The sequence below is a fragment of the Anguilla anguilla genome, chromosome 8, assembly GCF_013347855.1.
Source record: "Anguilla anguilla isolate fAngAng1 chromosome 8, fAngAng1.pri, whole genome shotgun sequence".
Taxonomy (NCBI): Eukaryota; Metazoa; Chordata; class Actinopteri; order Anguilliformes; family Anguillidae; genus Anguilla; species Anguilla anguilla.
In genome coordinates, this window is record NC_049208.1 from 54,345,670 (window position 1) to 54,359,430 (window position 13,761).

General features: G+C 48.3%; 1 protein-coding gene and 1 long non-coding RNA gene across 2 annotated transcripts; one reads left to right on the forward strand and one right to left on the reverse strand.

The window, feature by feature from the left end:
* Nucleotides 1-950: 950 nt before the first annotated feature.
* On the reverse strand, nt 951-13,650 carry grinaa (glutamate receptor, ionotropic, N-methyl D-aspartate-associated protein 1a (glutamate binding)). The gene is given in 8 exon segments (XM_035430600.1): nt 951-1,217; nt 2,594-2,737; nt 3,034-3,162; nt 3,529-3,729; nt 4,224-4,339; nt 4,832-4,970; nt 4,972-5,107; nt 13,498-13,650. Coding segments are annotated over 7 exon segments (1,002 nt in total). The 5' UTR covers nt 5,095-5,107; nt 13,498-13,650; the 3' UTR covers nt 951-1,067.
* On the forward strand, nt 1,211-3,403 carry LOC118234184. Its single transcript, XR_004766638.1, has 2 exons — nt 1,211-1,774; nt 1,811-3,403. It is a non-coding gene; the product is annotated as an uncharacterized LOC118234184 (long non-coding RNA).
* Nucleotides 13,651-13,761: the final 111 nt, after the last annotated feature.

Below are 13,761 nucleotides of genomic sequence, written 5' to 3' on the forward strand. Positions count from 1 at the left end.
CTCTGGCTCCAACTTGGACAACATGTCGGCGCCCATGAACTACACTTCCCAGACTTCAAAACCTTTTTCACCAAGCCAATGAGAGTCAATGGGCGAGGTTACAGTGACTGCAACAGTGTACATATTTTTGTACAGACTATGTTCCAAGCCCATCCAGGGGTCCAGGAAGTCACCACTGCCTCTGCTACTGCCCCCTCCCAGGAACAGCAGTGCTGGCCCAAGGCCAGAGATGTAGAGTGGGGGGTTCAGGGGGGATGTGGGGCTGTTTGAGGGTTGCGGCGGGGTTGTGGGAGGGTTACAGGGGGGTTGTGGGAGGGTTGCTGGGAGGTTATTGGATTGTTGCTGGTGTGTTTGTTATAGGATGGCGGGGTGGTTGTTGGAATGTTGTTGGAGGGTAGTGAGGGGGTTGTGGGAGGGTTGCGAGGAGGTTGTTGGAATGTTGTTGGAGGGTTGCAGGGAGGTTGGTGGAGGGTTGCAGGGGGGTTGTTGGAATGTTTGTTGGAGGGTAGTGAGGAGGTTGTTGGAGGGTAGTGAGGGGGTTGTGGGAGGGTTGCAGGGAGGTTGTTGGAATGTTTGTTGGAGGGTTGCAGTTGCATGCTACATACAGCCCTACAGGTCAATAAATAAATCACAACATCATAACTTATTCATATTAATAAAACTGATCAGGAGCTGCCTGTCTACCCACTCCTACCTGTGGGTCAGAAGTCAAATCACAAGCAAACGCATAGTCTTCTTACAAACACAAAAAAACACTGTCCACATCAGTTATTATACAAAAACAACATAAACAGCCTACACTGCAGAGAGGGGGGAGGGTGGGTCAGGCACAGTGGGGTGGGGCTGGAAGGGGGTTGGGTTGTGAATTAGGGACTTAGACTTCACTCTGCAGAGGAACCACAAATTCCACAGAGTGGTGCAATCAAAGACAAAAACCGACCGGCAATCCAAAACTTTTTCGGGCTGTGACTGAGTGAAAATTAGTGAAGAGTGTTTTTTTTTTTTTTTTTCAAGCCTGGCCTCTGAAGGGTGTGGAGAAGACGTGCATCCTGTCCCCTAGGGGGCGCTCAATCGCGCGCCCGGCCCACAATGGCCAGGATGAACAGGAAGATGTTGATGATGTCGGTGTAGAGATTCAGCGCGGCAAAGATGTACTCCTCCGGGCTCAAAGCCAGTTTCTTGTTTCCCAGCAACAGTTGGGTGTCCACAGCCAAGAACTGCAAATAAACACATTACGCACAGATCATACGTAAATTACGCACACATTATACACATTATAAACACATTACGCACAGATCATACGTAAATTACGCACACATTATACACATTCTGAACACATTACGCACAGATCATACGTAAATTACGCACACACACATTATAAGCACATCATACATGCAGCACGCCGGGGTCTGTGGGCGGATTATTTCAGTGTCTGGTGAACGGGACTAATTTAGCAGACGCATTGTTGGGTAGAAGTCAAGCTGCCAAAAAAAATTACTTAAAGATTCACGGAAGTTCACTTGGTTATAGCAATCGCAAGAATAGCTTCAGAATACAGTGTTAAGGTGCAGTGTTAAGGTGTGGTGTTAAGGTGTGGATGAGTGTATTGTTAAGGTGTGGGTGAGCGACGTGTTAGGGTGCAGTGTTAAGGCGTAGTGTTAAGGTGCGGGTGAGTGCAGTGTTTAGGGGCAGTGTTGAGGTGCGGTGTTAGGGTGTGGTGTTAAGGTGCAGTGTTAAGGCGCGGGTGAGTGCAGTGCTTAGGTGCAGTGTTAAGGTCCAGTGTTAAGGCGCGGGTGAGTGCAGTGCTTAGGTGCAGTGTTAAGGCACGGGTGAGTGCAGTGCTTAGGTGCAGTGTTAAGGCATAGTGTTAAGGTGCGGGTGAATGCAGAGTTAAGGCGCGGGTGAGTGCAGTGTTTAAGGGCAGTGTTAAGGTGCAGTGTTGAGGTGCAGTGTTAAGGCACGGGTGAGTGCAGTGCTTAGGTGCAGTGTTAAGGCATGTGTGAGTGAAGTGCTTAGGTGCAGTGTTAAGGTGCAATGTTGAGGTGCAGTGTTAAGGCACGGGTGAGTGCAGTGCTTAGGTGCAGTGTTAAGGCACGGGTGAGTGCAGTGCTTAGGTGCAGTGTTAAGGCATAGTGTTAAGGTGCGGGTGAATGCAGAGTTAAGGCGCGGGTGAGTGCAGTGTTTAAGGGCAGTGTTAAGGTGCAGTGTTGAGGTGCAGTGTTAAGGCACGGGTGAGTGCAGTGCTTAGGTGCAGTGTTAAGGCATGTGTGAGTGAAGTGCTTAGGTGCAGTGTTAAGGTGCAATGTTGAGGTGCAGTGTTAAGGCACGGGTGAGTGCAGTGCTTAGGTGCAGTGTTAAGGCACGGGTGAGTGCAGTGCTTAGGTGCAGTGTTAAGGCATAGTGTTAAGGTGCGGGTGAATGCAGAGTTAAGGCGCGGGTGAGTGCAGTGTTTAAGGGCAGTGTTAAGGTGCAGTGTTGAGGTGCAGTGTTAAGGCACGGGTGAGTGCAGTGCTTAGGTGCAGTGTTAAGGCATGTGTGAGTGAAGTGCTTAGGTGCAGTGTTAAGGTGCGGTGTTAAGGTGTGTGTGACTCACGCAGGTGAAGAGCAGCGCTCCCAGGGACGCGTAGACGATGTGCAGGATCCGGTGGCGAATGAAGATGCAGAGGAAGGAGAAGAGCAGCAGCACGATGAGGCAGACGAACAGGACCCCCCGACAGGAAGTGAAGTCGTATTTGCTCTGTTTTAGGTCACATGACAGGAACGGTTTCATCAAAGTGAAAAAAGGAAAGGGTTTTTATCATAATGCAGTTCTCACATAATGCTACTTGAGAACTACTGGAGAAGATCTGGCTGCTAGTTCAGGTCTGATCTGAACTAAAGAGTTCAGCCGTGTAGACAGCCTCAGGACAGATTAGAGAGAGGAGTAACTCCACTCATCACAGAGTGTATGAGAGAGAGTGTGAGAGAGAGACTGATCTGCAGAGAGATGGGGAAGCGAGGGAGTGTGAGAGAGAGAGAGAGAGAGAGACTGACCTGCAGAGAGAAGAGGACCACAGTGAAGCACACTACAGCCGTGATGCCCACAGCCATGATGACGGAGTCCGTGTCGTAGAAGCTGGCGATCATCCCCACCATGTAGGACAGACTGAGCGTCAGGATGGACTGCAGGACACACACAACAGCGTCTCAGTCAGCACCACAGAACAGCGTCTCAGTCAGCACCACAGAACAGCGTCTCCAATCAGCACCACAGAACAGCGTCTCAGTCAGCACCACAGAGGGGGCCCGTGTCTGTGATCCCGTCACTCTAGGGGCCCCGTGTCTGTAATCACCCAAAGAGCCCCTTATGTTTTAATGTGCAATAGTTCCTGTCAAATAAACGAATAAGTAAAATTAAATTAAACTTGCCGTCATCTTACTTTTACAGAGTGCTCATGAGGTCAGTTTCTGCATGTTGTCGGCCTTGTTCCCCATGGAAACCCCCTCCCCACCCCCACCCTCGCTCCCCCCAGTCCAGCCGGGCCGTACCAACGCCACCAGGTTCCAGGGGTGTTTGCGGCGAAATTCTCCGCAGCAGCTGAGCACGATGAGGGTGACGAAGAAGATGGCGTAGGACACGTAGTACGTCCACGGGTTCATCCGCACGAAGCGCTTGGCATCGTCCACAAAGGTGAAGACCGCCACGAAGGAGAAGGTGACCAGCAGCTGGACGGTCAGGACCAGAAACACCTGCAACACACGGACAGGTGTGCTGCACAGGTGTGGTGTTCAGGTGTGCGGTACAGGTGTGCTGCACAGGCGCGGTGTTCAGGTGTGCGGTACAGGGGTGCTGCACAGGTGTGGTGTTCAGGTGTGCTGCACAGGTGCGGTGTTCAGGTGTTTCACATGGGCGTAGTGTACAGGTGCGTGTTCCAGTGTGCTGTACAGGTGCGTGTTCCAGTGTGCTGTACAGGTGCGTGTTCAGGTGTGCGGGACAGGGGTGCTGTACAGGTGGGGTGTTCAGATATGCAGCACAGGTACAGTGTTCAGGAGTTTCACATGGGCATAGTGTACAGGTGCGGTGTTCAGGTGTTTGTCATAGGCGTAGTGTACAGGTGCAGTGTTCAGGTGTTTCACACAGGTGTAGTGTACAGGTGCAGTGTTCAGGTGTTTCACACAGGTGTAGTGTACAGGTGCGGTGTTCAGGTGTTTCACACAGGTATAGTGTTCATGGGGGGCCTTACCTTGCGTATGAAGGCCTGCCGAATTGACTTGTCCTCAAAGCCTGAGCTGCTGAACTCCTCGTTGCCATAGTAAGATGGAGGTACATCACCGTGGTAACCAGGGTTGTTCAGAGGAGCTGAAATTGAAACACCTGTTTTGTTACTGCAAATGTGCAGTGATACACATAAAGGAATCACTTATAATAATAAGCATCACTTTAGATCATGTTATTCAGCATCTTATCCAAGGCACCTTGCACAGACGGGCAGTACTTTCAGCGTTCAGGAGATTTCCTAATACTGAAGCCACACGAAGAAGGAAGCAACAGCCGTACAGGAAGTGACAGTGCACCCTTACAGGAAATTATAGCGCGTACCTACCTGACAAGACAGATTAGCCACAATGCAGAACTACCCTCTGACACTAGTGAGCACTAGACCCCCATAGGAAGAGAGAGAGAGAGCGACAGGGGGAGAGGGAGAGCGAGAGAGAGAGAGAGAAAGGGGGAGAGAAAGGGGAAGAGGGAGAGCGAGAGAGAGAGAGAGAGAGAGAGAGAGAGAGAGAGAGAGAGAGAAAGGGGAAGAGGGAGAAAAACCGGCTCAGACTGGTTGGGGTTGTGTGTACTCACCGGTGGACCCAGCAGCGAAGTCTGGTTGGGGCGGGGCCTGCTGGTAAGGGCCCGGAGGATAGGGCATCTGCGGGTAGGGGGCGGGGCCAAACCCCGGCTGCACGAAGGCAGCGGGCGAGGGGTAGGGTGCGCCCCCGGGGGGGGGCCTGGCTGTAGTTGGGGGGGGGCATGGCGAAGCTGGTGGGGCTGGGCTGTCCGAACACGGAGTTGTGCAAAGGGTTGGTCTCCCCCATCACAGGGTAGCTGCTCTTATCCTTGGACATGGCCGTGTGCTGCCTGCAGAGGAGACAAGACACCTGCACATCACCATCGAACCCGCAACAGCGTCACCCAAACACACCTGTACTTCACCATCGAACCCGCAACAGCGTCACCCAAACACACCTGTACATCACCATCGAACCCGCAACAGCGTCACCCAAACACACCTGCACATCACCATCGAACCCGCAACAGCGTCACCCAAACACACCTGTACATCACCATCGAACCCGCAACAGCGTCACCAAAACACACCTGTACATCATCATGTGCGTAATGAGTGTGTGTGTGGTGTGTGTGCGTAATGAGTGAATGTAAGTGTGTGGTGTGAGTCACGAGTGAATGTAAGTGTGTGGTGTGTGCATGGGGTGTGTGTGTAGCAAGTGTGTTTAATGAGAATGTGTGTGTATTTGGTGTGTGTACTGAGTGTGTGAGTGTAAGTGAGAGTGTGGTGTATAAGTGTGTGTGTGTAGTGTGTGTGACAGACCTCCTCCTCTCTTCCCTGTCTCTGGGGCTATGAAACAGGAGCCACCAGTTCATGTGTTACTGTTACCATGACGATGGCCCCACAGCATCATGGGCCCAAACGACTCTATTCCCCCCTCCTTTTCTCTATCCCCCCTTCCCCACCTCCTATCCATTCTCCATCTCTTCTGTAATTTTCTCTTCCCCCACCATCTCACCCCCCCCCCCTTTATAAAGCAGAATGGATACCAGCATGATTATATAACTCTGCCCTACTTCCTCTGTCTCTTTAATCCCATCTGTCTCTTTTCTGGACTCCTCCCTCCCTCTCTCCCTCCATCCCACTCCCTCTCCCTTATTCACTGTCTCAGTCCAGTGCATTCATCAACAAGCTTCAAGCAGAGAGCTCCAGTCCTGGAGGGCCGCAGTGCCTGCAGGTTTACCTCCAGTCCTGGAGGGCCGCAGCGCCTGCAGGTTTACCTCCAGTCCTGGAGGGCCGCAGCGCCTGCAGGTTTACCTCCAGTCCTGGAGGGCCGCAGCATCTGCAGGTTTAACTCCAGTCCTGGAGGGCCGCAACGTCTGCAGGTTTAACTCCAGTCCTGGAGGTCCGCAGTGCCTGCAGGTTTAACTCCAGTCCTGGAGGGCCGCAGCGTCTGCAGGTTTAACTCCATGTCCTGGAGGGCCGCAGCGCCTGCAGGTTTAACTCCAGTCCTGGAGGGCCGCAGTGTCTGCAGATTTAACTCCAGTCCTGGAGGGCCGCAGTGTCTGCAGGTTTAACTCCAGTCCTGGAGAGCCGCAGTGTCTGCAGGTTTAACTCCAGTCCTGGAGGGCCGCAGTGTCTGCAGGTTTAACTCCAGTCCTGGAGGGCTGCAGTGTCTGCAGGTTTAACTCCAGTCCTGGAGGGCCGCAGTGCCTGCAAGTTTAACTCCAGTCCTGGAGGGCCGCGGCGTCTGCAGGTTTAACTCCAACTGAAAGTGGCTGCAGTTTTAGGGAAGTTCACAGAAGTGTGCCTCTTATCAGACCACTGAAGAAAACAGACACAGTTTACTGTGCTGACAGGGAGTCAACAAATGTGATGAAGAGACAGCGCTCAGTTGCAAAACATCTGATTGTATCGGCATTGCGTAAAACTTAGGTTCTCCGTAATACAGTGTAACCATGTTTTGTATTGTTGGAAAGCCAGTGTCATGGGGAATAAGCTGGTTTCTCAGCTGCAAAGGTTAACGGGAGCGGTGGAGCGGTGTAATGGTTCAGGGAGACTCGCAGATGCATATGCGTACAGCCAGTTAACCACGCGCATTCTGCACCATTGTATATTGTCATTATTACTAAACACACTGAACAATAAACTGCATTCATTTGAACCTGGCCTTCCTCTTTGACTCCTACCACCGCACACCTAGCAGTTTTAAGGGCCTAACGTACAGGCAGAACTCAGGATATCTGCACCCCATTGTTACTTGCCTATATACTAGTGTTGCAGCAGGACTGTATTTATGCAGGCTACGCAAGCCAGAGGCACGCCCACATCTACCTAGACAGACAGGGATCCATATGGAGAAACACTACTGGTGGACAGCAGTCTCCTCCACCTATGCATAACTGTTAGCCCAGAGGAAAGGTTGGAACACTATTTTGGAGTCAGACAACTGCTAACATTAAATGAAAATACTACGACATAGCTCAGGGGGTAAGAGCAGTTATAGGGGCGACATAGCTCAGGGGGTAAGAGCAGTTATAGGGGCGACATAGCTCAGGGGGTAAGAGCAGTTATAGGGGTGACATAGCTCAGGGGGTAAGAGCAGTTATAGGGGCGACATAGCTCAGGGGGTAAGAGCAGTTATAGGGGCGACATAGCTCAGGGGGTAAGAGCGGTTATAGGGGTGACAGCTCAGGGGGTAAGAGCGGTTATAGGGGCGACATAGCTCAGGGGGTAAGAGCAGTTATAGGGGCGACATAGCTCAGGGGGTAAGAGCAGTTATAGGGGCGACATAGCTCAGGGGGTAAGAGCGGTTATAGGGGCGACATAGCTCAGGGGGTAAGAGCAGTTATAGGGGCGACATAGCTCAGGGGGTAAGAGCAGTTATAGGTGCGACATAGCTCAGGGGGTAAGAGCAGTTATAGGGGTGACATAGCTCAGGGGGTAAGAGCGGTTATAGGGGTGACATAGCTCAGGGGGTAAGAGCGGTTATAGGGGCGACATAGCTCAGGGGGTAAGAGCGGTTATAGGGGTGACATAGCTCAGGGGGTAAGAGCAGTTATAGGGGCGACATAGCTCAGGGGGTAAGAGCAGTTATAGGGGTGACATAGCTCAGGGGGTAAGAGCAGTTATAGGGGCGACATAGCTCAGGGGGTAAGAGCAGTTATAGGAGCGACATAGCTCAGGGGGTAAGAGCAGTTATAGGGGTGACATAGCTCAGGGGGTAAGAGCGGTTATAGGGGCGACATAGCTCAGGGGGTAAGAGCAGTTATAGGGGCGGCATAGCTCAGGGGGTAAGAGCGGTTATAGGGGCGACATAGCTCAGGAGGTAAAAGCAGTTGTCTGGCAGTTGGAGGGTTGCCGGTTCGATCCCCCACCCTGGGCATGTCGAAGTGTCCCTGAGCAAGTCACCTAACCCCTAATTGCTCTGGTGAATGCGAGGCATCAATTGTAAAGCGCTATATAAATGCAGTCCATTTACCATTTACTAGACTTTATAACATCAGTTGACTTAATTTGGCATAGCTAAAAATGGGGAAAATCAACAGGAAAACAGCCGTTTCTGTTAAAAGGTAAAAACACCCACGTGTGTAAGGACCATGAAATAAAAGCCGATTGCCTGCACTTTTGGCTCATGTTCATCTTTTGATCTCAGATCCAAATATAAGTACTTATGTTGTAAATAAGACTGGATAAGAATGCCTGCTAAATTAATGTAATGTAAATATGTAGTATGTGTCTGTGCCTGTGTGTGTTTGTGTGTCTGTGCATGTGTTTGTGTGTATGTGCTTGAGTGTGTGTGTGTTTGTGCATGTGTGTGTGTGTGTGTGTGTTTGTGTCGGGGTGTGTGTATGTGCTTATGCGTGTGTTTTCGTGTCTGTTTTTGTTTCTGTATGTGTGTTTGTGTGTATGTGCTTGAGTGTGTGTTTGTTTGTGTGTGTGTGTGTGTTTTTGTCTGTGTGTGTATGTGCTTATGCGTGTGTTTTTTTGTCTGTTTTTGTTTCTGTATGTGTGTTTGTGTGTATGTGCTTGAGTGTGTGTTTGTTTGTGTGTGTGTGTGTGTTTGTTCGTGTGTGTGTGTGCATGTGCTCATGTGTGTGTATGTGTGTATGTGCTTATGCGTGTCTGTTTTTGTTTCTGTATGTGTGTTTGTGTGTATGTGCTTGAGTGTGTGTGTTTGTTCGTGTGTGTGTGCATGCGTGTGTGTGTGCATGTGCTTGTGTGTGTGTATGTGTGTCAGTGTGTCAGTGACTGACTCGCTGTAGGAGAAGAGGGGAATTGAGAGGAAGCAAGTCAGTCACTCTGGTAATTAACGGTTAGGAGGACGATAAAAATCCTCTTAGGGGAGGTGAGCACAGATAATAAGTCTGCCTCTATTTCCACTGCCTGTGCTGTGTGTGGTACACAGATGGATTATAACCCCTCCAGCCCCCCTCCCTCCAGCCCCCACACGGGCCAGTCACAGCACCCTCTGCAGGCCAGAGAGAGGAGGTGCATTTTCTTTCCTGTTTATTAGCTTCTGTCTGAGCCTGCTGGTTAAATGCCAACATTAAAATGAACATGGCCTGAGCAGCCTGTGTGTGTGTGTGATTGGCTGGTCTCTTTTCATGTATGTGTGTGATTGGCTGGTCCCTAATTGTGTGAGTGTGTGATTGGCTGGTCTCTGATTGTGTGTGTGTGTGATTGGCCGGTCTCTGATTGTGTGTGTGTGTGTGTGTGTGATTGGCTGATCTCTGATTGTGTGTGTGTGTGATTGGCTGGTCTCTGATTGTGTTAGTGTGTGAATGGTCGGTCTCTGATTGTGTGTGTGTGTGTGATTGTCTGGTCTCTGACTGTGTGTGAGTGTGTGATTGTCTGGTCTCTGACTGTGTGTGTGTGTGATTGTCTGGTCTCTGACTGTGTGTGAGTGTGTGATTGTCTGGTCTCTGACTGTGTGTGAGTGTGTAATTGGCTGATCTCTGATTGTGTGAGTGTGTAATTGGCTGGTCTCTGACTGTGTGTGTGTGTGATTGTTTGGTCTCTGACTGTGTGTGTGTGTGTGTGTGATTGTCTGGTCTCTGACTGTGTGTGAGTGTGTGATTGTCTGGTCTCTGACTGTGTGTGAGTGTGTGATTGGCTGGTCTCTGACTGTGTGTGAGTGTGTAATTGGCTAGTCTCTGACTGTGTGTGTGTGATTGTCTGTCTCTGACTGTGTGTGAGTGTGTAATTGGCTGGTCTCTGATTGTGTGTGAGTGTGTAATTGGCTGGTCTCTGACTGTGTGTGTGTGTGATTGTTTGGTCTCTGACTGTGTGTGTGTGTGTGTGTGATTGTCTGGTCTCTGACTGTGTGTGAGTGTGAGATTGTCTGGTCTCTGATTGTGTGTGTGTGTGTGTGTGTGTGACTGTCTGGTCTCTGACTGTCTGGTCTCTGACTGTCTGTGAGTGTGTAATTGGCTGGTCTCTGACTGTGTGTGAGTGTGTAATTGTCTGGTCTCTGACTGTGTGTGAGTGTGTAATTGTCTGGTATCTGACTGTGTGTGAGTGTGTAATTGGCTGGTCTCTGATTGTGTGTGTGTGTGATTGGCTGCTCTCTGACTGTGCGTGTGTGTGTGTGATTGGCTGGTCTGATTGTGTGTGTGTGATTGGCTGGTCTCTGACTGTGTGTGTGTGTGATTGGCTGGTCTCTGCTCAGTTCAGTCTGATGTAGCCCTGCAGCCTCTGAAGTACAGGGTCGGTTTATTAAACATGTTTAATGCACAGTGATGGAAGGTTCATCCTCTGACTATCCGACACAGATATTCATGTTACAAGGAAGTAATATTCCATTTTCATTTAAGGACTTTCAATCATTGATAACTATTAATGTGTAATGACTTCATTTATTGCAATATGCTATGCTAAAAGATTCGTTTTGAAGGACGTTAGACTTGTAACTAATGTATTGATGGAGATTCTGCTAAAATGCATAAGTCCTAAATGTTGAAAGCATGGGCACATGTTCAATAAAACTAACTCGTTTTGGGAATATGAGGAGTTGAAAGATGAATAATGGCCAATCTAAAAATATAGGATCAGAACGGGGCTACAGAACCCCTGCTGGTGTTGTCCCATAACTTGTGTCTTTAATCTTTCGCTGATTAAACGGCCCAACGGATTAAACGGTCTCCGCAAGTTTCTCTCTCCGTTTCAGACCAGCGCTGGACGAGCGAATGGCGCCAATATCCCACCCAGGAAAAACCTTTCACCTGCAGCTGCCGTCGGTACGTAACGGGGACATCCGCTTTCTGGACGACTGAATCTCGGAGATTAGTTTACTCCCTTGATTTTGTAACCTGCGAATGTATTTTAAGAATATCGTTTCATAACAACTCGCCACCTACGGTAGGGGATAGCTAATGCTACGGGAAAACAATGAAACCAGTCTTTTTTTTACACGTAGACCTATCGTACGGACATGCGAACACAGTCACGACCCAATTAAAATGGGAAAATCTGGACTGAAATTGGGCAACTCTTAAAAGATTCACAAAACTGGGACTGCTGGTGTTCTGACATTTCACCCTACCCGTGGAGTTTTCCTACAGAGGGGTATTGACACGTGGACATCAAAATTACGTCATTTTTCTTGTGTCTATAATTTTATGCTACTTTCGGTTTTTTGACGGGTTGATTTTATTTGCATGTTTTTTCACCATTAGTGTGGTTTTTCTTTCATTCTAGTTCTCATGTTAATTCAACCATTCTTCAAGCATATTATCCACCAAACCAGCTTATTGTTATCAGTTCGATTCTGTTTATTATCCAAATTGCCAGACGTTGATTTTAGTCATGAGCACACTGATAACTTCAAGGACGCACTTTAAGGGATATTTAATTAACAATGTGCATACAGTGATTGGCCACTTAATCAGGTGCACATACTATATAGGTGTGGCTACGCAGTGCGAATTTGACCAGTTACGTCACCGTGGGTTCGTGTAGCATAGGCCACTCGGATACTCTGTACAGCCATGTCAGGCTGTAATGGCCTTACTCATGTAGGACCTGTTTCAAGCAACAGGGCAGCATAATCCTGCTGTGCTTGGCACTTTTATGTACTTTATGGCACCAATTTGTTTTAATTGATATTTCCAATAAAACACCAATGGTAGGCTTTTCTAATAGGGAAAATGTAGGCCATCAAAATATGCTGCCAATTGTTAAAGGGGCAATAATGTCACGAGGAATATTATTTGTATAAAGCTTCAATGATGGATTCATGCTGGTAGCATTGTTAGTGCTGTCTTAATGTAAAGAGAGTTGCGATTAGAGGAAAGAAATAGCCTTTGCCTCTTTGGCTACAAAGTCTCTGCGAAACCCAGGCAAGAACGTTTTTGAACGTTGTTGGATGAATTTATGAAAATAACAATGTAATTGTAAGTTATAAGTTAAAAAGGCCTATCGCTTTTGGCTACTAACATAGCACAGTTTACTTGCGGTAATATTTGCCGATAGGGTAGCAAAGATCGATAGATGTGACTATAGAAATATACAAAACACCGGTCTGTCAGGTTTCTTTATCGCTGACAGGAGGACGCCGTAGTGATGTCGTGATATTAACAGGCAGGCTAGGGGGCGGGGCGGGGGACAGAATAAAACATGGCTTTCTTTCTTCAGTCATACACACCCAAAATGTAAATTCAAGTATTTACGACTACGTATGTCAACATAAAAGGCACCAGATAGAAACTGTCCGAAGGTTAAATCGTGTGGTCAGATAAGGAACTGTTGTAGCTTATTAAAGCGCATCTCCACCACCCGTTAGGTTGTGACGTCCGTCTCATGAAAGTGAACTCTTACAGCCCGCACAAATTGTACTGATATTTATTTGGCTATATCGTCACACCGTTTAACCTTACCTATAACCCAGCTTTTCAGCGAAATGCAGCCTAGCCGACTCCTCGCCAAACCGCTAACACGATTATAATTCACCATCGCGAATTCTGACGATATCAAATGTTTATTCCCAGACTGGAAATAAAAAGCGCCTTTGCTGAAATATAAGCTTGGAAATGAATCCACGAGGCAGATGTATATAATTGCAGCCTGTTGAATTCAAAGCACAGATACGCTCTTCGCCATTGTTTTCTACACCCATACTGGTACTGTTATCAAACCCCGCTCGCTATTAAATAACCTGCTAGCGGTACATTACAATTAAAATGAACCGTCTTTAAAAAAAATTTACAAACTAACTGCGTTGCGTGCAAATTACGTTTACTTACAATGGGAAATTTGTTGATATTTTGGCTCATGTTAATTTCGTTGTGCCCTAGTTTACATGCACCAGTTACAGCGAACCGCCAGGCCACCAGGCTCGTTCGCCAGCCCCAACTATTTCTAGTAACGCCATGCTAGTTCATGCTATGCTAGTCCAAGCAGGATCATAACCTGACTACGGATACAGAACAACCGAATGGACCAATCACCATGACGACGTAATACCGCAAATATTATCTGATAACACCGAATAAATGTGTAACCTACAGCGAATTCCACATTAAAAAAATAAAATATACATTTAGCGCCTGCTATTATTCTACAATATAGCTAACTGAAAGGTGCTTACGGGCATTTGGTTTAGTTATAGTAGGCATATTAGCAAACGGTCGTACTCTAGAATGTTTTCTACAGAATAGCTTATATTTATGTTAAATAAATGTGGACATACACACACACACACATATATATAACAAATTTACAGCGGAGGAATATGACTGACCTTATTTTTTCCAACCTTTCACTTTCGTACCGAGAGCTGGACAACAAATCCTTCTAAAACTGCAGTCTTTGTGCTCAACCTGCGCACTGTCGTTGCGCTCGACAGCCTGTCCGATTTCAGACCATCAGCCTCCCTCACCGACTGACGTCATTCACGCACACGCACCCGTCAGCTGACTTGCGGGAAAGGAGACAACGAACGACCGCTCATGTTTGACCCGGGGATCCATTGAAAAGGAAAATTCAATATATAGACTACTATATA